Source organism: Enhydra lutris, unplaced genomic scaffold (genome assembly GCF_002288905.1).
Source record: "Enhydra lutris kenyoni isolate GAN:26980312 unplaced genomic scaffold, ASM228890v2 scaffoldscaffold2, whole genome shotgun sequence".
NCBI classification, from domain to species: Eukaryota; Metazoa; Chordata; class Mammalia; order Carnivora; family Mustelidae; genus Enhydra; species Enhydra lutris.
The window spans coordinates 2,489,969-2,511,862 of NW_019154086.1; the positions used below are offsets into that span (position 1 = coordinate 2,489,969).

Here is a 21,894-nt window from a genome sequence, read left to right on the forward strand (position 1 = left end):
CATTTTAACAATATAAGAAAGGACATATTCCCTGTTTTATCACATAGGGCTGTCAAGCACAGGGCAGCTCTCTTCTCCTCAACGGATGGACACCATTGTAAAGTGACATGAAACTTGTCAAAACTTACTCCTAAAGCTTGCATTACAGTTTCCACTTAATTCATTCCATCAGAGAATAGCAGCCAGGGTGATTTATGGGGTGGGGGGTGGAGGGGTGGGCGGAAGGGCGGTAAGGCATATTCTCATCATCACAGGGCTGGGGGATTCTCATGCTGCAGGGGCATCTCTAGCATCGGTGCTCAAGGAGGGGAAAGAATAGATCCCAACTAGAGAAGCAGCAGCAGAGGCAGACAGTATCTTCTTCCACCAGTTCAAAAGGCCCTCTGGAAGCTGGAAAAGAGGATAGTAAACCCCAAAGAGAGCAGCATGAAGGGCAGCCTGGGAGGAGAATTGGATTGCTGCAAACCAGAACAATACAAGCTCCCATGTGAGCAGTTCAAGAAGCAGTGTTGGAAGGAAGAAAAAGTCCCCTTCTATCCAGCTTGCTCCAAAAGACAAGGGACATCAAAGCCAGAAGGAAGGGCTTTTGAACCCCATTTGATAAACTGAGGCTCAGAGAGGCAAAGTGATAACCCCAGGTTCTCGTTCTTATAAAAAGCATGGATGGGACCTGAACCATGACCAGTGATTTTTGCCAATGATCAGGGATGGCTTGACCTTATTCTGATAGAATTGAAAATGAATGAACACACAGTTCTAACAGAGAAACAGCGGACTCCTCCTTAAAGTCTGACTTTAAGGAAAGGTAGAAGAAGCCAGTGAATAGAGTTAAAGACCAGAAGCTTCCACCTCAGGGCTCTATTCCTGGTTCTGTCATCATCTCATGATGCAAATGATTGTACTGTCACCTCTCCATGTTTTAAAGTGAGAATAATATCACCTGCTTCCTGCTAGTTTCTTTGGAGTCTCATACCGATTAATGAGAACATCTAGAAAATTCTTGGAGTTCTTCAGAGATTGTAAATTTCGTGGAGGCAGGAATTAGATCTCCTCTTTCCCACTCTGAATAGAATATGTGTGCAACAGACAACTGTTGGCTGAGCTGATGAGCTGAGGAAGACTGATTGCTATCCTTCTCAGATATGTAGGCGGAGGCCTGGGAGTTTTTCTAATCTGGTAATGGTTTCCACTGAAATTGAGGACTGAGGGCATGCTAAAAACCAGTGTTAAAACCAGGGGGAACTGAACTACCAGGTGGATGTCACCAGAGGGAAGAAAGGAAGAAATAAAACTCAAGAGAAATGTCTAACAGTTACTTACATCCATGGAGTAATGCTCAATCTGATAGATGGTGGTCAGCCCCTGGGTCGTGAAATAGTCCAGACATGATGAACAGCCCAACCTCGCTAAGAAACTGCAGAGGGAGGAGGGAAGAGGAAGGAGGAAACAGAAAAAGAAAGTTCACCCCAACTGCATTGGCGAGGTAAAGGAAAACCCAACATTTTGCCCTGGGATGCCTTACAGGAGAGGCTAGGGGGAGATGAAATCAATCCGTGTGGGCCTTGGGTTTGAGGTTTGGGGATAGGTAGTGACTTGAACTTTAGGTCTATAGAAATTAAAATCAACTCCGAGGATTCCTGCAGAGCAGTGATTGGTGGAATTCTTGGTGCTCTACATAGGTAAGTGCCTTAGGAGCCATTGCAGGGGGTGAAAGGAAGGAGTCCAGGGGTCAGGTTCCCAGCGCTCTTGCCTCCTGCCTCTTCACTTCTGAAAGAGCATCTCCGCTAGAATTGCTTTTTATCAGTGGGTTTCTGAGAACGGTGCGTGTGGCTAAGAAAAACTGGAGGCCACTATGCCCTGATGTCATTACTGCTTTCTGATTTATGTCCTGCTCAGAATACAGATGCCTCCTTTGGTGTGCTGGCCTCAGATGGGTAAGGCCGCCATCACCAAACCACAGGCTGGGTGGCACAAGCCGTGCACTTTGCCATCTGTCTGGCTGATGCTGGTTGGTACTGTTGCATTAATCACAGGGGGACCAACGCCCATTATTCCAGCAGCCAAATGAGAGGATCATTCTGCACATGAAGTAGGGGCAGCCAATGTGTGCTAGGCAGGAGACATGGCACCCACTCTTGCCTTTGAGGCTTTATGCTTTTCTTTCTTCTGGCTATCTGTGTGCTCTTGCCTAGAACATGCGTTCATGCCTATGGCAAAGCAGCAATGACCATCGGGTTCTTGCAAGTCTCTGTCGTTTTTGCATACATTCAAACTTTTTAATGCACATCCCCCTCTGACATAACGAGGCCGTGGTGGCTGAGAGCTATGAGTCCTGGAGAATGGGAAAGGGAGCGAGATAGCAAGTTTACTGCCCTTCTGGGAACCCCAGCCCTGAGCACCAATTCGAAGGCCCCAACTGACCGTGTAAAACTTTGGGGGGGGTGTAAGTGAAGATGGGGGGAAACAGGCATGAAAAATGATATGCCTATCAACTCACATTTTCACTTTTTCCCATGCGGATCATTGTGCTTTTCCTTGATGCAACACTGCTGACCACTCCACAGATCAGAGGTAACAGTGTTGAACTGCCACCAGAGGAAGGTCTGCTTCCTTCCCTTTTTTTTCCCCCAGCTGTGTCATGAACTCTGAGATTGTCCACCCTCCGCCACCCAGAGTTGCTTAGGACAGGCCCCCAGGGGCACATGCTGTGGACTCACCTGACAAGGCTGCAATCTGTGGGGTACGGAGGTGGGGGAGTGCAGTGGGAGGTGGATGGCATGGAGAGTGGGGGAGGGAGGGCCTGGGTGGGGCTGAGTCCATTCATGTCTCCAGCCATTGGCATGTGGGTGCCCATCATAGGAACTGAACAGAAGCAGGAGGAACAGAGAGGGTTACTGCCGTCATCAGTACCTGCTTCCCAGTGGTCCATTTTGCCTGGTTTAATGTTACCTAGGGCCGAATTCACCAGCCTTCCTAGCCAGCCTTCTCTCTCTCACTGCACCCCTTCGAGCACCCTACATCTCATCCAACAGAACAGAACAGTCACCAAACTCCGAACTAGATGCACGCTTTTCGACCTTCACATGTTCCCTTAGAATCATCTCCCCCCACTTCTTTCCCTACTTCTAATGCTCTAAATGCTCATTACTCCTGATGTTAACATATTCCTCTTTGCATCTGCCTTTCGTGGGTTATACTTCTGTCTCTCTCATTAGGCTAATGCCTCAAGCTTGGAGATTAGATCCTGTACCTGTCTCAATCCCCACAAACCCTTGCACAGTGCCTGGCATCAATCACATGCTCAGTAAACTGATGTGCAGTGAACAAATGCAGAGACCTGTGAATGAGACAGTGACCTCTGGAATATTTGTCTGGGGATAGGAGGATTTACTGCAATATTTGGGAGCCATAAGCCTAATAAGGAAGGATGAAATTAAAGATCCCAGCTCTTTCTTAGGGTCCATTTCTGGATTGTATTCAGAGGTACCAGCAACCTCAACTTTTTTTTTTTTTTAACTAAACTACAAACTGGAAACATTCACCTATAGAGAAGAAAAGGTTAATACCGATAATATCTATGAAGCAAATTTTGTCTTCAGGTCAAAAAAAGAGTAAAGGAACATATCTATAAAAAGATTAATGCAATTTGGTTTTCTTTGGTTTTTGTTTTGTTTTTTATTGAATAAGATATGCCAAAAAGGAGAGGCCTCTGCCACTAACTGGGCAGCTAAGGAGCATGGTTTTATCATATCTCATCAGTTTTCCCTCTGACTTTGTCAATGACATTAAAGAAAAATTGTGAAGTATAAATGAGAAAAAGTAGGCAAACTATAACTTTTATAAACCTGAAGGAACAAAAGGACTCTACAATGTCACAAGGAAGAAAATAAAGTAAAAATATACATGGTGTTTTTTCCTTTTACTGTCAAAGCAGCAGACCTATCAAGGGGTGAGGATTTGAGCCTTAGGATGAACGCATCCTAGGTGAGAGATCAGTCTGGCTCTCAAGTCTTTGTTGCCAGACCAGGCAACAATACCTCATACACTCTATCTCATTTAAATCTGAATGTTTGCCATCAGACCATAGAGAGTCACAATCCTAGCTTCCCTTAACTTCTTAAAACAAAACAAAACAAAAACAAAAACAAAAAAACAACCCAACAAAAACAAACAAAAAACCCTAGTCTCTTTAAGGCAATACTGAAAAGCACATTGAAAGGCCTGATCAGAATAATAAAGGATTTCAAAGGACAAGATGGAGGCATTGTTTTCTGAGGGGCCTTTCAGGATACAAATACAGTGTTTGGGCTTCTGCATCCCTGAGGGTAGGAGACATCCTTCTGCATTTTATCCTCCTTCTGGTTTTCTCTAGTTTGGGAATTCACTCTGCTAGATTTAGTTCTAGTGAATAATTCTATTTACAGCAATGCTATATAGCAATCATCATCCATTTGGACGGCTGATTCTCATGTTACCTCTTACAATTAGACTTAGTCTTTGCATGAATAAGTAAATGGGAGACTCCCTTCTCTATGCCAATTCCTCAATGACTACACAAGATGAAGTAGACAAGCTGAGAAGGCCAAGGTCATCGGGGCACAGAATCATAAGAGGTTAAATGTGCAGAGTGATAATTTTATGAATGGAAACAGAATTTTAGAGCGGAGAGGCACTTGCCCACAGTTGCACAGCTAATACTGCTATAGAGTCCAGACTCCACAATCTATTTCTCTAGACTTTTAAGTTTATTACATCATGTTACTTTCTACATGGTGGATAGATCTCCTTTTTGCTTTCTCAAAGGAGGTAGGAGGTGGGCCCCAACCAGGTTGACAGGAAGTGGAATGTTGTTATCACAGAGGTCCTTTACCCTACTGAAGGAACAACCTCCTTTATCTCTACCACTGTGCTTTGTAATGAACTATACACTTCCAAAGTGACAAAAAGTTCACCGTAAGAAACTCAAGCCATGAAACTGTGATCTGTTCTGTCCTGCTCTGCCTCTCCTTAGTTTAGGAGCAAGCCTCTCCCACATCCTAGAGCAGAGTCTTCCCCTACACTAACCCCATTGACCCCTAAGGTGCAGCTAAAGGAAGAAGCACTTACTGTTGGCTCCCATGCCATCAGGAATGGTTGTAGGGGTGAGGGCGTTGCGCTGCTGAGGGTTGATAAGCTGGCTCACGGAAGGCAGCTTGTTCATGCTGTTCATTTTGTTCAGAGGTGGGGAGCTGTTACCGTATGTAGACTGAGACTGCATCGAGGTCCTAGGAACACAAACATGGGAATGACGGTGAGCATATGACATTAGAGAGGCAGGACTAGTCATATGAACAGGTCTCAGATTAAAACATGACCTTAAGCTATACACTTGTAAAAATATTCCTCTAGGACCTATGACAAGAAGTTATTTGTGTTTCCATCTGAGAATTTTTTTTTTTTTTTAACTAGGGAAGGATTGCAAGGCTATCATCAAATCATATTTTTCCTGAATGTATAGAGTACAGAGTTGAACATCCTCCTAAAGAATCTCTTTTGTGAGAGAGAAAATAATTGCAATTTCTTTTGGCCTCCATATTATTTTTTCTCCATCCCTTTATCCAGTCTTGCCCTACAAGTCAAACAAGCTTGGAAATCAATGAAGGAGAAGAACCCTGTGAAGACCCACAGGCTTACAAAGGACATGAAGGTGCCAATTTCAAACCAGCTGAGGACCTTCATTGGCAGCTTCCTGGGCCATTTAGGATATGCAGAAAATAAGTGCAAAGCCAGTCAAATGGGGAAATGGCAGCATAGCCTGCTGGCATGCAGAGGCCCCAATGTGGAACCCTGCTTTCTCAGCACAGAAGCTCATGGGCCATGAGAGAACCCATGGGGTTGCCAACAGCCTCTCTATACAGGAGAAGCCTGGAGCCCAAACAACTCTTCTGTTGACTTTTGACAAGTCTCCTGGGAGACAAAGGAAAACAAACAATTCCATTTAGCATAATTTCGATTTGAAAACTTACTGGGATTGGTTTGTTATACTAGGCATGTTATTACATACGACATTCCCTACTCAAGGGTTGTTCCTCACTTTTTCTCTGAGTATAGAACTGGTGATATCTACTATAATTGCAACAGGATATAGCATCAGAAGATCGAAGTTTAAGGCTTCCTTTAGAATATATTAGAAACCATGGGTCCTGTGTGGGCCACAAAACACCCTTGCATTTTTTTTCTCACTAGAAAACTATATAAACTGAACATATATACACTTACTTGAGTTGGATGATACAGGTAGAGAAACTGACAAAAACTAGTCCCGTGTGTGAAGCTCATAGTGTAGTGGACACTTGGGGATAATAATCCAACCTACCTTGTCAGGTTATGGAGAGAACTGGAAAGGAGAAGGGGAGGAAGAACTTTATAGACTATACGGCATTGGTAATGAGTAATTACCGTGACCACAGAATGAAGATTGGGCTTGAGCCTACTTCTAACCCATGGTGGGAAACGCTCCCCTTTTACAATCTTCAAACAAAAGACATTATTTTGTGCCTCTCTCCTCCCTACAGCCATATTTATGTTAGAGGAGAGAGAGAGGAAAAAAAAAAGTTTTCTGAGTTTTATTATAAATATGTAAAATACAAAATTTTGAGGGCTCTACAAATGTACCTAGGTTCCAGACAAACACAGTATAATAATGTCTGAAGGAAGAGTAAAAGGGGGCTCTAGGACTTGAGTGCTGCTGTGGGACGACACCTGGCCTTTGCGGAACTGCTCGGCATTCTCCATAATTACACAAAATGGGGAAGGCTCCATTCCTTGTCTCTGAAGAGCCATGGCTGGAAGAATTCAAACAATATACTGTGTATAAATTTGCATAAATAAGGATGACAGTTGATGTACCATTAACAATTCAGCTGCATTTTACAATTACTGATTTTAAAGTAAGAGAGCACGGATTTTTCTCTTTTGACCCTCTGAAGAACTCACAATTACAGGTCCATGTCGTATAAACAGGTGTTTATATAATAAGCCCTCCCAACTGTAAGACACTTCTGGTTACTAAGCTCTCCTTTATCCATTTACTGAATGACCGTCACATTCCCGTGGAGGAGAACACGGTCTGGCAAGGCAGAGGTGGGCGGAAATTATTCTATTTTACAGATATGTAAGCATAAGTTCTAAGAATAAAGGTGTGTAAGTCCATATTACTGAATGATGAGTTGAGAGGTCTCCTGGTTCCTAGTCTGAGAGGTTTTTTTTTTTTCATTCTGTGGCAATTTGTCAGAAATTAGACAGTAGTGTGCAATAAGTTACAGAGTCAAGAAATGGGTGAAGTGGTAAGAGAAATGTGGGGGACCAAGGTACAGCAGGGGCAAGGGATATAGCAAAGGCAGTTCTCCCAGCTGTCATCAAATCCACTGCATCCCTGTGTGGAAGCCTTGTGTTAAGAGTCAGCACTTTGGATATACTTAGGAACATTTGCAAATCCATATCAAAATACAGAAAAGCTCAGGGTAAGGTGGCCAAGTGATGCTTTGACAAGTGCTTTTTCTCTCTGCCCACAACGAAGTACCTAAGATGGCAGGCTATGCAGACTCCAGAGGCAGGTTGGTCCTCTGTAACCCTAAAGAGGCCTCTATCTCTTTCATGCCCCCAAATCACTCAAATGTAAAGCAAGAATTAATGGAAGCGTCGCTTGAACCACTGATGTCCACCATTAAGAAAATTATGATGTCCACCATTAGGAAAATAAAAATATTTTTAAGAGCTTTGCATTTTTCTGGAGCTTTATTATAATACGTTCCTTCTTCCAAATCCTGTCACACTTCCCTTCTCCATTTCTTTTTTGTGGGTATTTATTTTTGACTGTTTTACTAGGTCATTTATTATGAGCAGCCTAAACTATTTTAGGAAATTAGCCCGAAAACCAGAGATGAATAAAGAAGAAACATGAATGTTGGAGTCAACCAAAACATCCAGGTTTGGATGGGTTGATTTTAACTGACACAAATTAATTGATCTGACATAAACTAATTGACTTTGGATGTTATGCAAAATCTCTGGAGTTTCACTTTCTTAATCTGTAGAACAGATATTATACTAGAAGAGTTGCTGTGTAGACTAGCATGAAATAATATGGAAATGATATGGAAACAACCAAAGTGTCCTCTGATATGTGAATGGTTAAAGATGTGATATATGTGTGGAATATTACTAAGCCATAAAAAGGAGATCTTGCCATTTGTGACAACATGAATGGGTCTAGAGTGAAATAAGTCAGATAGAAAAAAATGAATATTGCGTGATTTTACTTATATGTGGAACCTAAAAGTAAAATTAATGAACAAACAAAACAAAGCAAAAATAGACTCATAAATACAGAGAACAAACTGGTGGCTTCCAGAGGGGAGGAAGGTTGAAGGGATGAGCTAAGTAGGTGAAAATTAAAAGGTACCAACTTCAGTTATAAAATAAATGTCACAGGGATGTAAAGTACAGCCCAGAAAATATAGTCAATAACATAGTCATAACTTTGTGTGGTGACAGATGGTGACTACACTTAATCATGGTAAGCATCCTGTATTGTTATAAAAACGTCAAATCACTATGCTGTACACCTAAAACTACTATAATATTGCATGTGAACTATACTTCAATTTTAAAAATAATAGATTTCTTAAAATAACAAAAAATAATAAAAAACAAAATATACTACATTCCTTAAAAAAAAAAAAAAAAGATTAAATTAGATTACATAAGAACCCTGGACATTGTCCTTGACTTATAGGTGCTCAAGAAACATAGGTTCTTTTTACTCTTATGCTCCAGGACCAAATGTTTTAATACTCCAGTGTTCTGTCAAGGGGATGAGAGACATCAGTTTAAGAATTAACAGGAGGAAGTGGCAACTATTCTCACTTGAACAAATCCAGGAATTAGGTTGAGTGGATGAATGGGGATAAGAGAGTGCAAAAAAGTAAAAAATTCTGAATGCCTCTCCTTTAATATGGAAGAGAGAGTTAAAGACACAGAGGACAAGGTCAGGGCAGTCTGTTTATAATTAAGTATGCAATGTCTGAAATACAGAGAACGTTCTGATAAGCTCTGTATGGTGGAAAAGGGAGCAAGTTGAATAAATCTGTGACCATTTAAAGGTCCTGAAGAACAAGTTTTTTTTTTTTTTTTATTGTTTTTTTTTTTTTTTTTTTCCTTTACACATATAATGTAATAGTCCTTGAATGGACAATCCCAAAGATTACTGGGGACTCTGAAGAGGAGAAAATATTTAAGGATAACAGGATCTGTGACACTATGGTTTCTTATCCCCCGCCCCATTATACACAAACACACACCCTCAAAACTGAAAAAAGTGAGAACATAGCTATCCTCAGAAAAACAACCAGGTGTAAGTTTAGGCAGTTTTCTCTAGATGAGTACCAGATTTTTCTAGGAATCCAACATAACAGAGCTATAGACATGCATATTTCATGTATTTCTAGTTCTGAGGAGAAATCCTAAAAAAGTCAAGTCCCAGTTCTTAACTTTAATGACTCAGGTTTCTGTGAATAAAATTCAGTATCTTAGAGCTGTAAGTGACCTTTAAATTATTCAGGATTAAAAAACAGTTTTCTTGATTCCAAGCCTAGTGACTATGTGGCAGAGAGTCCAAATTCTTGAAAAGACATAAATTCAAAGTCATCGTCTCCATCTTGCTGGTGATACATACAATCCCATCAAAGGATTCTTTTTTTTTTTTTTTTTTGCCTTAAATCTTTCATTGCTAGTTAAAACGTAACTCTCTAGTAAAATGTGGTGATCTCTCAGGGTAAATCTATTTCAGCAAACAGTTTCTGGAGTGCAGAATCTGAAAGGGGGAAGAGATATTGCAGATAAAGCAAAATACCCCCTATATAAGGAAGGTCAAAAAGAGGGAAGCCATGTAACATCAGAAATGCAGGTGTTCCTCCTCGAAAGTTTGTCCACTACTGTCCTACCTGTAACCTTACTCTCTAGCTGGGTAATCTTGCCTTTAAGTACAAAAGGCAGCATTGCTCTCTAGATAGATCAACTGTAACTGCAGAATATTTTCCATTAGTTCAAAGATATGAATTTATATAAGTCACTCTAAACCATAAAAACTTACATAAGGATGGGATTTAAAAAAAAAAAAACTTGTGAAAGAAAAGCAAATGTCAAAAAATGAAGCATACTCATTAACCCTTTCAGGGATTTGTGAACCCCTTAAAAGGGTATTAGAAAGTTACTAGATTAGGGGCACCTGGGTGGCTCAATTGGTTAAGCCGCTGCCTTCAGCTCAGGTCACGATCCAAGGATTCTGGGATCGAGTCCCACATCAGGCTCCTTGCTCAGCAGGGAGCCTGCTTCTCCCTCAGCCTCTGCCTGCCACTATGCCTGCTTGTGCTCTCTCTCTCTCTCTCTCTCTCTCTGACAAATAAATAAATAAATAAAATCTTAAAAAAAAAAACTTTCTAAAAATAATTTAGTGAGTTAATAGATTCGTTGAAAACACCTTGCTAATGTAATGAGCTCATCTGATTTCATTAACATGTTTTTATGTCAAACATAAAAATGTTTTTTCTTAAGCATTTTTCAAGCTATTCTATTCATTATTTTTATGCAGAAACAATTGTTTTTGAAGATTTTAAAAACAATTACTCAAAGATAGGAACTTGTTATAATTTAAAAAATTGAACAACAGTTTCCATTACATACTCCTGGATGAATATTTGCGAATGCCTGTGTCACAGAAGACAAATTATTTAATAAACTTGGGTTTTCTTTAAGTTTGGCAACTGAAGATGTAGCTTGAGTCTTATTCAGAGAAGTGGGCAAATGATGCCATATGCCTGGTTCCTTACGGTGAAATGAAACACCCACAGAGCCAAAATATATTTCAAGTTGGTGTAGGCACTGAAATGTATTTCTAGGACTGATGATCTCAATACAGTAAAAACACCAAATACTGACAGAAATGGAGACAGAACCAGTGTGACCGTTCAGTATTCTTGTTCTTTAGACTTCCACATAGTACTTCACACACGAAAATGAAAATTACGTTATTTAAGGAATTAAAAAAAAAAAAAAGAAGAGAGACAGAAAAGAAAAACCGCAAGATGAACCAAGATGCAAAAGTTTATTGAAAATTAAAATCACACATCCATAAAGCAACAGCCTCAAAAACAAGAAATCATTGCTGTGATAACACAGAATAAAGGGCTGGTGATCTGGTGTGGGGAGACATGGGGGAAGATTTTTAAAGTCTTCATACCATCATTTTAAAATATGTTTTTAAAATGGAAAGAAATAGATTCTCTAAACTCTTCGAGGAAAAAAAAAAAAAAGAAAGAAAGAAAGAAAAAGAAAGTCAACCACCCTTTCTATCTTTTTAAGTTTCAGACCAGGAGTGTTGATTTGAACGTGTGTTTGCTTGGACATCACTTAAATAAAACGTAAGTGTCCTGAACAAAGGAGTGTAAACAGAGCTAGCCATATGGCCAGTTCTATGGTGGGGCTGAGAGATAGGGGCTTCAATTAACAAATTAGTCAGAGATCTTGTGGAGAAGACTTTGAACTCCATTTTGATCTAGAACTGCCCAGAACAATATTACTGGAGTGGTTTTACCCTCCTATTAAAATGACAAGATTAAGTTTGTTTGCCCTGGGGTCTAGACAACGGCTTTGGCTATAGGGCTCAAGGATTTCTGTGAGCAAGGAAAACTACCATATCAGATGCCAACAAGGTGGCTCTAGTAGGATCTGACAGTGTTCATGAACTTTCTATCTACATATGAGGGGAGAAGACTGATAATGCAAATTCTCAAAAAGAAGAAAAGAACACCCCCCCCATTGGCTACTTGTAGTAATTATCATCTCTCTGTCCAGCAGTACACTTGACACCTTAGTGTGTTATTATTTGCAATATTATTGCATGACCAGCATTAAAAAGGCCTGACTGAGGATCTCAGTCGCCTACAATTTTCTTATGCACAGACAAGAACAACTTTTTTCTCCTTTTCTTAAAAAGACATCTTAAGTTTGAGACCTGCTCAAAAGTTTCTTTAAGAGTTTCAGAAACACAACAGAGGGTAACAGAAAAGGGTTCCAATAAACATCTTAATGCCCCTCTTTCCAACCTGATCCCCTCCCTTCTAAGAACAACACAAAAGCTCACAGACAAACATGGGGGTTCCTGACTGCCCAGTGCTAGATCTAAAGATGCAGAATCTGTAGAAAACATCCTTTAAGTTTTGAGTCCCTTCAGAAGATTTTCTTACTAGTGGCTGTGTGCCTTTGAGCAGTTAGGTCTCTGAGCCAAAGTGTCTTCAAGTCCTGCTTACAAGGGCTGGACACACACAAACACACACGCACACACACGCATGCGCGTGCACACACGTACATGGGAACACAAGAAACACACGCTCCAAATACAGATATGGGGCTCTATGGGTACACTGATCGGTTTGGAGGGCTGGAATGTCTAAAGAAGACGTCAGACTGTTTCGGGGTTTCTCTCCGGGGCTCCACAAGCTCATTCCTGAAGCAGGCTGAAAGGAGACTGCAGAGAGGAACCAGAGAAAAAGAAGAGGTGAAGGCTTCAGACTTCATAAATTCACATCAACTGAACACAGAAACACCCTCCTACCTTCATGATCACAGTGAGACAGGACAGAATGCCTGGGAAGCTATTTCTACTCTTTCCTCTTCATCCTCCTCTAAAATTTCTCAGAGAGGACTTCTCAAGATTTTAGGCAGAAATGAGAGAAAGCTGTGGTAGTTAATCAGCATTATCAGAATCACCTGTATAACTTAAAAAAATAAATAAATAAATAAAAATAAAAGTTTCCAGATTCCTCAAAGGCCAGGTTGGGGCCCAGGCATACATATTTTTAACAAGTTCCACAAGTGATTCATTTGAGGACTACTGTGTCAGGGTACGTCATGGTGCTTAGTACACTGCTTGGCACACCAGACTGGACAAATTAAAAAAAGAGAATGAAGAGACAAGAACTCATTTTAATCTTTGGTAAAATGTCATCGGCCCAATTATGATACCTCATTATTGCTCCTGTCTGGCCTACCTATGAAGCATGAAGAAATATGATCTTATCAGTCTGGGGGCTGCATCGTCATGCATTTGTGAAGAACTATTAATGAGCATTTTGTAGGTGCCCAGATTGAAATGGATAAATATCTTAATCCTTTCAGTCACAAACTTGGCCTACAAACGCACATATCAAACTCATGAAAGCAACTTTTACATAATTAAGAAATCAATTATGCCACAAGGATGCCAGGAACAAACCTCTTCATTTTGCTGAAGATTGTGCAACCCCGTGAACTGTTTGGGAATTCTTTCCCAGATGGCTTTTGAGTCACATTCAGTTACTCCTTGCAAAGCAACAAAGCCATTTTTACTTGCTTAGGGCTGGAATTCAGGAAACCAACCTCACCAGCAAGAATCGAGATCATCTTGAAGAATATGCCAGCATACAAATTAGCAGGGAAGCAATCTATTCTCGGGTAAAGAGCTATAGTTTTGACTTCTTGTTTGGATAGTACACTTTGGGGCTTCTCTTGGAGCAAGGGCTCAGTGAGACAACATGCAGAAATCATGTTTTTATTATGATAAGAGTATATGGACCGCAGGGGTTCAAACTTTGAGACCTAGAACTGAGATTAGTGGTGCAATGAGACGTGAGAACTTAGAAAAGTGATTTAATCTATCTGAATTTAATTACTCTCAGTTTTTTCCTCATTACCAAATCATAGCTAATAAATCTCTGCTCTGACAACTTTGTAACGTAGCTGTGAAATTCAGAAAGTAGCACTGTGTAAAACTACAAAAAAGTGTGCAGGTCCTCGACCTGTAAGGTTAAACCAAGTGAAACTGTCAAGATCCACCTGTTTTTACCTACGGGACTGGCAATTTCAAACAAATACCCCGGACACGTGAAGGATTTCTAAATCAAACCTAGAAATACGGTCTAAACCACACCTAATGATGAGGTAGAGATGTATGTATTCTGCTCTTTCTTCCATCGATAATGCTCAAAATACTGCTTGCTTCCCCTGCAGATATGCAATCTGAGGAAAAACTATCAATATTCTTGAAGGAAGTTATAGCCAAATGAGCTTAAAGAGGTAAAACTTCGTATTCAAACCACAAGGATAAATGCCAAGTGGTGCAGAGACCTAAAAGCGGGCAAAGACGCTTGCTTTAGTGTTGTTATAACTTTCTTAACTAATGAAGCCGACGAAACATTGCCAAGAGCTGTGTCTTCCAAATACGATTCTCATCTTCGTGTTATTATAAACTGGCCATGAAATCAAAGGTGTAGTTCACGGGGCCTCAGTTTCCCCAGCTGTGGTATGAGATTAAAACTATGACCTTGAAGATCCCACTATGCTCCCTCTCTGACCTGCATTACTGATAATCTACAATCATCAAGAAATCTCAAGGAGAATGAAAACCCTAAGGGCTCCTCGGGATGTCACATATTTGTATTATGATTAAAATAAATCCATCAGTAGAAACTAAAAAATAATTTTCCAGGGGAAAACAAGAGTTCGGCTAAGTAGAATTTTCACAAAATGATGTTGGCCTGAGATCAGAGTGGAAGCCAAGAAGGAGGATAAACTATAGGAAAAAACGAAAAAGCAATACTATTGGTCCAAAGTGCACACATCAAAAGATTACTCCAAAGGTCTCAGGCAGCTTCTCCAAAGCTGTCTTAAGAGTTACTTTCCCTTGAAAATGTGAAGGTAAGCAGTCTAGTGTCAAGAATGGGTCCAGTTTGTCTCCCATTAGATTCTGGCTTCTATTAACATAACTTCAGATGTTTATTCCCATGTGAACAAATCAACTAAAATCAAATTTCTTTGTAAATGGTATAAAGCCTACTCATATCTGTAACAATTTGATTCATAAGAACTCAGTGTAAAATTTAACCTCCATAAAGCCTATGATCATGAAGGTAACTGAAGGGATTTTTGAAAAAGGAAAACCATGCATAAATGAAAAGCAAGCAGAGAGAAAACACACAGTGAAAAACTAAAAGAAGTAATTCAACTGAAAATATTTTATTGCTGCTTAGTAGAAACTGTATATTTCCTTCCCTCTAATTTTTCTGCTACTAAAAAGAGAAACACAAAATTGATCCCTTACCAGCATAAAATCGTTCTGTATTTTTGGAAAGGAAATCACAGGCTATTATAGGCATTCTCTAACGTGATTTATTATTTTCAAATGATTGTCAGGGAATCAGATTTCCATTTTTCTTTGTCTAGTCATTCATGCTCTTTCTTCGAGATTTGCATGAAAATAAGAGAGTCGGGGGAGGGAGAATAAAACTCGGGAAGAACACAGCAACTGGAGAATTTATATAGACATTTATCAATCGTTGGAGACCCGTATAAATGTAACAAAGGCAAAATCAGAACAAATGTCTGTATTTTGCAAAGATTTCCTTTTGCAGTCTGTCACATTTCTATGTACAAATCATCACATTGAAGTTAACTGTTGTATACTGGGAGGTAACAACTTGAAAACATGCAATGTTGCTTTTAAATGGATACCCCAGGGACCCATGAGGCTCTGTTCCCTCACTATTTATCTGTGGCTACACTTGCAAGAAAGGGACAATATGTTTCTAATATCTCTCAGGCTTTTTAAAATAACAATTTTAATATGCATTTTCTTCTTTGATGAAATAGACTGCTTTACAAAATAATTTCCCTCCAGAGCAGTGTCAGCCACTCCGACTGAGCCCTGGATAACTCATCCCCTGCGAACACAGGGTTATGTATGCTTATGTCAACAAACACAAATTGCCCACGTCCCCGACTGACTACAGTGGATCTTCCTGCTTAAAAATCTCAAAAAGTATGACATGAAACCATTCCTTTTATTGTGTGATCGAGAGGAATTGTTTCAAATTGTCCTATTAATTTAAACAATGAGCAGAACGAATTTCCAGAGCTTTCTTAAGATTCAAAATGTGGTCTGGTTAGGAATTCACCCGTAACAGGTCTCCAGTAAAAGTTTGTTACATGAATCAACTCAACCATAGCAGTCTTAGGCGATGATACGATTTCATCATTAACCATACTTGGTGTCTGGATGGACATGCCTAACTTTCTCAGAAAAAAGAGATCTCTGTTAAAGGCTGTCGTTTTGTTAGATATTGAAATACCATTTTATAAATCACTGTGTGCTTTTCTAAAACATCTCCATGCCTCTCTACTTTAGGATACACATATTAGCTTCCAAATATTCCTATTAAAAAAAAAAATCTAAACCATGGGGTGCCTGGATGACACAGTCGGTTAAGTGCCTGACTCTTGGTTTCAGCTCAGGTAGTCAGGATCTCAAGGTCTTGAGATTAAGCCCTATGTCTGGTTAAGTTTCTCTCCCCCTCTCCTTCTGCCCCTCCCTCTCCTCTCTCCAAAAAATAAATAAATCTTTGAAAATAAATCAAAGCCTTGAGAGGCCGTGAAGGAAGATCCACCCATCTGCCTAGAACAAAAACTGGCAGACTACAGTGAATGGGCTACACCTGGCCCACAGGCTAAGAATGGCATTTATGTTTTTAAAAGTGTGAAAATTCAAAAGAAGAATTCTTTCATGATACGAAAATGATAGGGAATTAAAGTGCAGTGTCCATGAAAAGCACCAGCCACTCTCATTCATTTACACACTGTGGTTGATTTTGTGCCAAGAGGCAGAACTAGGTAGCAAGTTACAAGAGAACATATGGACCCAAAAATCAAAGATGTTTACTACTGGTGTTTCACAGAAAAAACATTTTGCCAACCCCTGTGCTAAATGGCCAGATTTTCTAAGCCACATCATTTAATAAGTATCAATTTGGTCTGACAGTTCTTCTCCTGTTAGCTGGAAAAAAGACAGGGAAGACTACCACAGAGTAACTATTTCAGCATGATATGTGGCTATGTAATCCTTCTGAGGTCATTTTGGCTGAGCCAGACATTTCCAGAGTGAACTAGAGGCATTTGGGGAGTGTTTCTTAATACCATCACATGTATATTTCCCTCTTAAGAGAGAGGCACTTAGCCTCTCTTGGTCTGTAAATGATATTACTGGTCTGTTTCTTTGATCCCTGCTGCAAGATTTTACAAAGAACTAAATCAGTTTTACACTTGAATATATTAACATATATTTCCTTCTGATATCCTAAAGAATATATAGGATTTGCATTGGGAACTCTGTCTGCAACCCTGCGTTCTCATTCTCCTTTGGAATACTTTGTGTCCCCAAGAAACCTTCTGATTAAACTTCCCACTCAGCCTTACTGTAAAACCTTATAATTATGATTTGCAAAACTTTCATGCTCAAAGTAAATGGTGAGATCCCTTCCAGGCAAATGAGGTCTTAAATGCTCAATGAGCCTGAAGTCCTTTAAGGGAGCACAAACTTCTTTTCCACCGCTCAGCTGCCTATCCCGTACCCTAGAGCCAGCAGGTGCTCAGAGGATGCCTCCAGAGTTTCACAGATGCAGTCCAAGTCCTCGACTGCATTTATGCTGATTAAAAAGAGGATGAGGAGCCCTCTTTCTTGTACTTTCCGTCGCTATCTCTCTATAGCAGCTATTAATGTATCAGAAAATAACCATTATTTAGTGTTCATTTACATTTCTACTGTAAAAGGCAAGATGATTTTGGCTTCGTTTCTTTTTGTCTGAAGAGTAGAGTTGAATGTCCGAATTACTTAAATGGGCCTACAATGTATACATTTTACATTATCTACAGAGACTCTGCCAATATTTCCAGTATAGACACTTAAGCTAACAAGTGATCATTCTTAACCATAGAAGGGTTAAGACTCAACAGAGTCTTGATTTGACAACTTTCCTTTCTCCCATAAGAGCTATTCTGTTCTGATTAATCATAAAACAGTTCATATCATCAAAGATCTAAGAGTCAAGGTAAAAATTAACATATAAATATATAACATATACATTGCACAGAGATAATATGGTTGCAAAATCTGGCCCAATTTATGTAAAAACATATTGCTGGAAGACAACAGGGAACAGAGATGCTAAGAATGGCAAGAAGATGCTACTTTGCCATCTGGCATCCAGACAGTCTCCCCATGAGCATGCACTTGGTCTCAGAATCCTCGACGGAGAACTCCAAGGAGTCACTTCCAATAAAACCTATGTGCTATCCCCAGTCTACAATGGTTCTCCCAAAAGTGGACTGTGTGCCTCCCAGGCAAGGTACAGGACAATCCACTGGGATGAGGGAAGGTTACATGTTGTTAAATACACATGTGGTTAAATATACACATTACGACTAGAGGAGAGCGTATGCTCAGAATTCTTCTATTGACAGATGTGTATGGATGCGGGGTAGAGGGAACAAACTGTGTTAGCGTCAGTCTCTTTGTAATTCACCTGAAATGTTTTAGCTTCAATTTCAGAAGCTAGGTGGAACCTTCTCCAAGCTATGGAAAGAAACCCAGAAGGTTGTTGAAACTCCAAAGGAGTCACCTGTGGTGTTCTGCTGTCTCACGACTTGTCTTCTACGTCACCCACCCATCACCCCATTTCTGACCGGAATGAACAGTCACTCTTACTCACGCCTCCTGAAAGGACACATCGACACACTCACTGTTTCTGAAGTAGATGCTGGTGTTGCTGCTGTTGCTGCTGCCTGTAGGTCTCAATCGTGTGCTGAGGCAGATACTGCATGAGTTCCAGAGACTCCTTGATCTTGAGCAGCATTTCATAGGTCTCACGGCCCCTCACCTGCGTGCAGAGCGTAAGGAGAGAGAAAGGAAAGATGAAGAACTCTAGAATAGTCAGTAGTACTATCAGTCCTCCTTATCTGTGGACTCAGTATTGCCAAATTCACCTGCTTGCTAACATTCATTTGTAACAGAGAAACCAAGACTCACGACGCTCTGTGGCCTTTCACAGACTCACACGGGGGACACATCGCAGCTGCTCAGGCATGTGCCCAGCTCTGATGAACAAGGGCATGCTGTCTTGTTCCAGCTTTCGTGTCACAACAAGTGTCCTTTCCTCGGTCTATTCAGCACCACATTTTCCACGTTTGTGTATGTGTGTTTTTATTGTTGTTGTTTTTTGTTTTTGTTTTTTGGGTTTTGTGGGGTTTTTTGGGGGGGGGTTGTTTTTTTGTTTTTTGTTTGTTTGTTTTTTGGTGAACCTGCTCTTTAAACTGCTCCCCAAGGGTAATGTTGAAGTGCTGTCTAGGATTCCAGGTGCCAGAAGGCTGCAACATGCTTTATGGAGAAAATGTGTTTGATAAGCTTCATTTAGGCATGAATTATAGCGCTGCTGGTCATGAGTTCAGTGTAAATGAGTCAATAGTATACTAAGTGAACTAAGGTGTCTTTAAACAGAAACACACATCAAACAAGGGTATGTACTGACTGGTCACAGGAAATATTGTGATCCGAGACTCACAGGAACTTTACCCTGAACTTCCCCATGATTCAATATTTGTTAGAACAGCATCTGCAGTGATTTTATAAGAAACAACTACTGAAAGTAATGAGAATTAACGGTTATTGACAATCTCTGGAAAGACAGACATTCTCAGCTGAGGCAAAACATGCTTCTCTATTTAAGAGGGTCTCTTAAAAATTTTTCAAAGCACGAGCAGGATCAGGACTGGCGTGAGACAAGCAGGGCACGTGAGCACTTGTGGGGTCCCATGAGTGGGTGCCTATTTCAGTTCCGTTTCCTAGGCATTTTCCCAGTCCCCTCCGTGAGAGGCAGGATTTGTCAGAATTCAGAAATGGAAGGGTTTCTCTACCGTATGTCAGGTTAACTCCTACTTATCCCAGCTCTGTGGTCACCTCTGCAAAGCTTTCCCTGACCTCAGACTCTGGGTGAATGTTTTGTCCTTTCTATCCCATGCCATCAAGTCCAGCTCTGCAGAAGGATTTCTTTCATTATGTTCTGTCTCCTTGTTAGAAGGCAAATCCTTAGAAGGTAAAAATTCTATTCTACTCCAAATGCTCAGGGTCTAGCATATTTGCCATCCAACAGATATCAACTAAATTCATGTTAAATTAAAAGTTTGTCTTTTTTTTTTCCCCCTTAATTCACACATTCCAGTTTGGCAAAATCTTCACTAAACATGAGATGTGACGGATGACAAGGTACCGCCTTCCTTAGTACAACCTGGTTCCTAACTCAGCAGCTGAAAACACATTAGTTCTTTTGGAATATTTGGTCTATCAGGATAATGTTGAACTTAAAGTTCACAAGTCCGTTTACATACATAGCCTGAGAAAATAGACACTGAGAATCTTGGCCAACTCACCGTCTTATTGTTTTACGAGCAAGCAGTCTGTTGCCCCGAAGGTCAGGGCCTAGAGAAGGCAGGGGAGCAGGTATGGCACACCCAAACCTGTCCAGTTGGTTTAGCTTCAATACAGGGGAGGCAGCTCCCCAATCTCCTGGCCCTGCATACCTGGGTCTCAGGTACGCTAAGTGGTGTCTATGGTTATGCTGGTTGCCAAGACTTTGCCACCACTCTCAATGGCCAAAACCTAACATGCTAAGCATCCCACAGACTGCAACCATAGTCTAGAAAGAGACCCTCTAGTGACCTTGAGAGGACTTACGTCCTCGTAGGTATGAACAATGCTCTTATATAACAACTGGGCTGAGTCTTCTGGCCATTCACATATAACTGAGGATTCTGTCTGGCTTGGCTTTCTTTAGAGCACTTCCTAAAAGAAATTGCAGTCAAGTCTGTAATTGTTTTACTGTCTAATCTGTGAGCTCCTTCTGACAAAATCTCAGTCTTGGCCACAGGATGGTACAGTCACACTGTCTAGGGTAACTTTATCATTCTTAAACAATGAACGGCAACTTAGCTGTAAATATTTGGGTAAGAAAAATTATATTAGAGGAGGTGCTTTGACTGGGTAAGTTTTAAGTAGAGGGGCCTGCACTACTGACAGATTCCAAAATAGGGGAGGGGAGGGATCATTTCCTGATTTCTCAAACAATGTTTTCTTCTTGTCTTATCTCCCTAGTCACCATCATCCCTTTCTCAATGTTACAGATAATCAGATGTCACAGATAATTGTCACAGAGAAGGTAAAAATAAAGCAATCGTGAAGACTCAAGGGAGACTCACTGGTAAATATAACAGCTCATCATCTGGGGATCTCCGTTTCTTAATGGATGTCATCTGGATGCCATGTGTGTTCTGACGAAAAGCTGGTGGAGGGAAAATGCAAGTTTCATCCTGGGAACATTTCTGAAGCACTAGTACATTTATTAAACAAGCAGTAGCCTCAGCAAACCTGTGAGATTAGAGTTTCCCATCCTAAGCCTCCATTTCCTTGGTAAGCATTGCATTTACATTGAGTGTATGCCTAACAATGATGAGGTGGGGGGGGGTGGGGAGAAGTAAGCAGAAGAAGGACATGCTGGGAAGCTGGAAGAGAGCCTTTGGCCTACGTGGTGCTGCAGGGATCCCCAAGTCTCACACGCCTGTGACTATGAACAGCTGTTTGAGGAAGGAAGATAAATGGGTTTGGTGTTTTATTTTTCAGATCGTTTATCTTCCAAGAAGGTAAAGGAAGGGGTGTCTTGCCCATGTGTTCAGCTTGTGGGTTCAGCCCTCCTGTAACAATGTATACATCGCTTAACTTCAGACAGCCCATTCCACTTCCAGGCCCTTGGTTTTCCCTCCAGTAAAGTGAGTGGAGGCAGCTCATAAACCCTTTAGGTTTCTAACATGAGGTACTACAGCCGGGATCCAGGATATAGAGAGGATTCTTCTGCCAAAGTTCGGATGATCTGTTCTTACTCAAAGTTATTAATTTGTAGGTAACTGAGGTGCTTAGGGAAGCATATAGAAATGATGCCACTA

General features: G+C 40.6%; 1 protein-coding gene across 6 annotated transcripts in view; it reads right to left on the minus strand.

The window, feature by feature from the left end:
• The window catches only part of LOC111147588 (tumor protein 63), a 224,840-nt gene that overhangs the window by 2,256 nt on the left and 200,690 nt on the right, over positions 1 to 21,894 (minus strand). For 3 of the 6 annotated variants that reach the window (XM_022503712.1, XM_022503721.1, XM_022503740.1), the window contains exons 9-13: positions 21,154 to 21,236; positions 18,646 to 18,782; positions 5,107 to 5,264; positions 2,718 to 2,862; positions 1,321 to 1,414 (exon numbers count right to left, since the gene is read on the minus strand). In XM_022503712.1, coding sequence (XP_022359420.1) covers positions 1,321 to 1,414; positions 2,718 to 2,862; positions 5,107 to 5,264; positions 18,646 to 18,782; positions 21,154 to 21,236 — 617 coding nt within the window. Of the gene's footprint in view, positions 1 to 1,320; positions 1,415 to 2,717; positions 2,863 to 5,106; positions 5,265 to 12,450; positions 12,566 to 18,645; positions 18,783 to 21,153; positions 21,237 to 21,894 lie in introns of those variants that run through there. The other 3 variants (XM_022503730.1, XM_022503759.1, XM_022503749.1) reach the window with 2 other exon arrangements.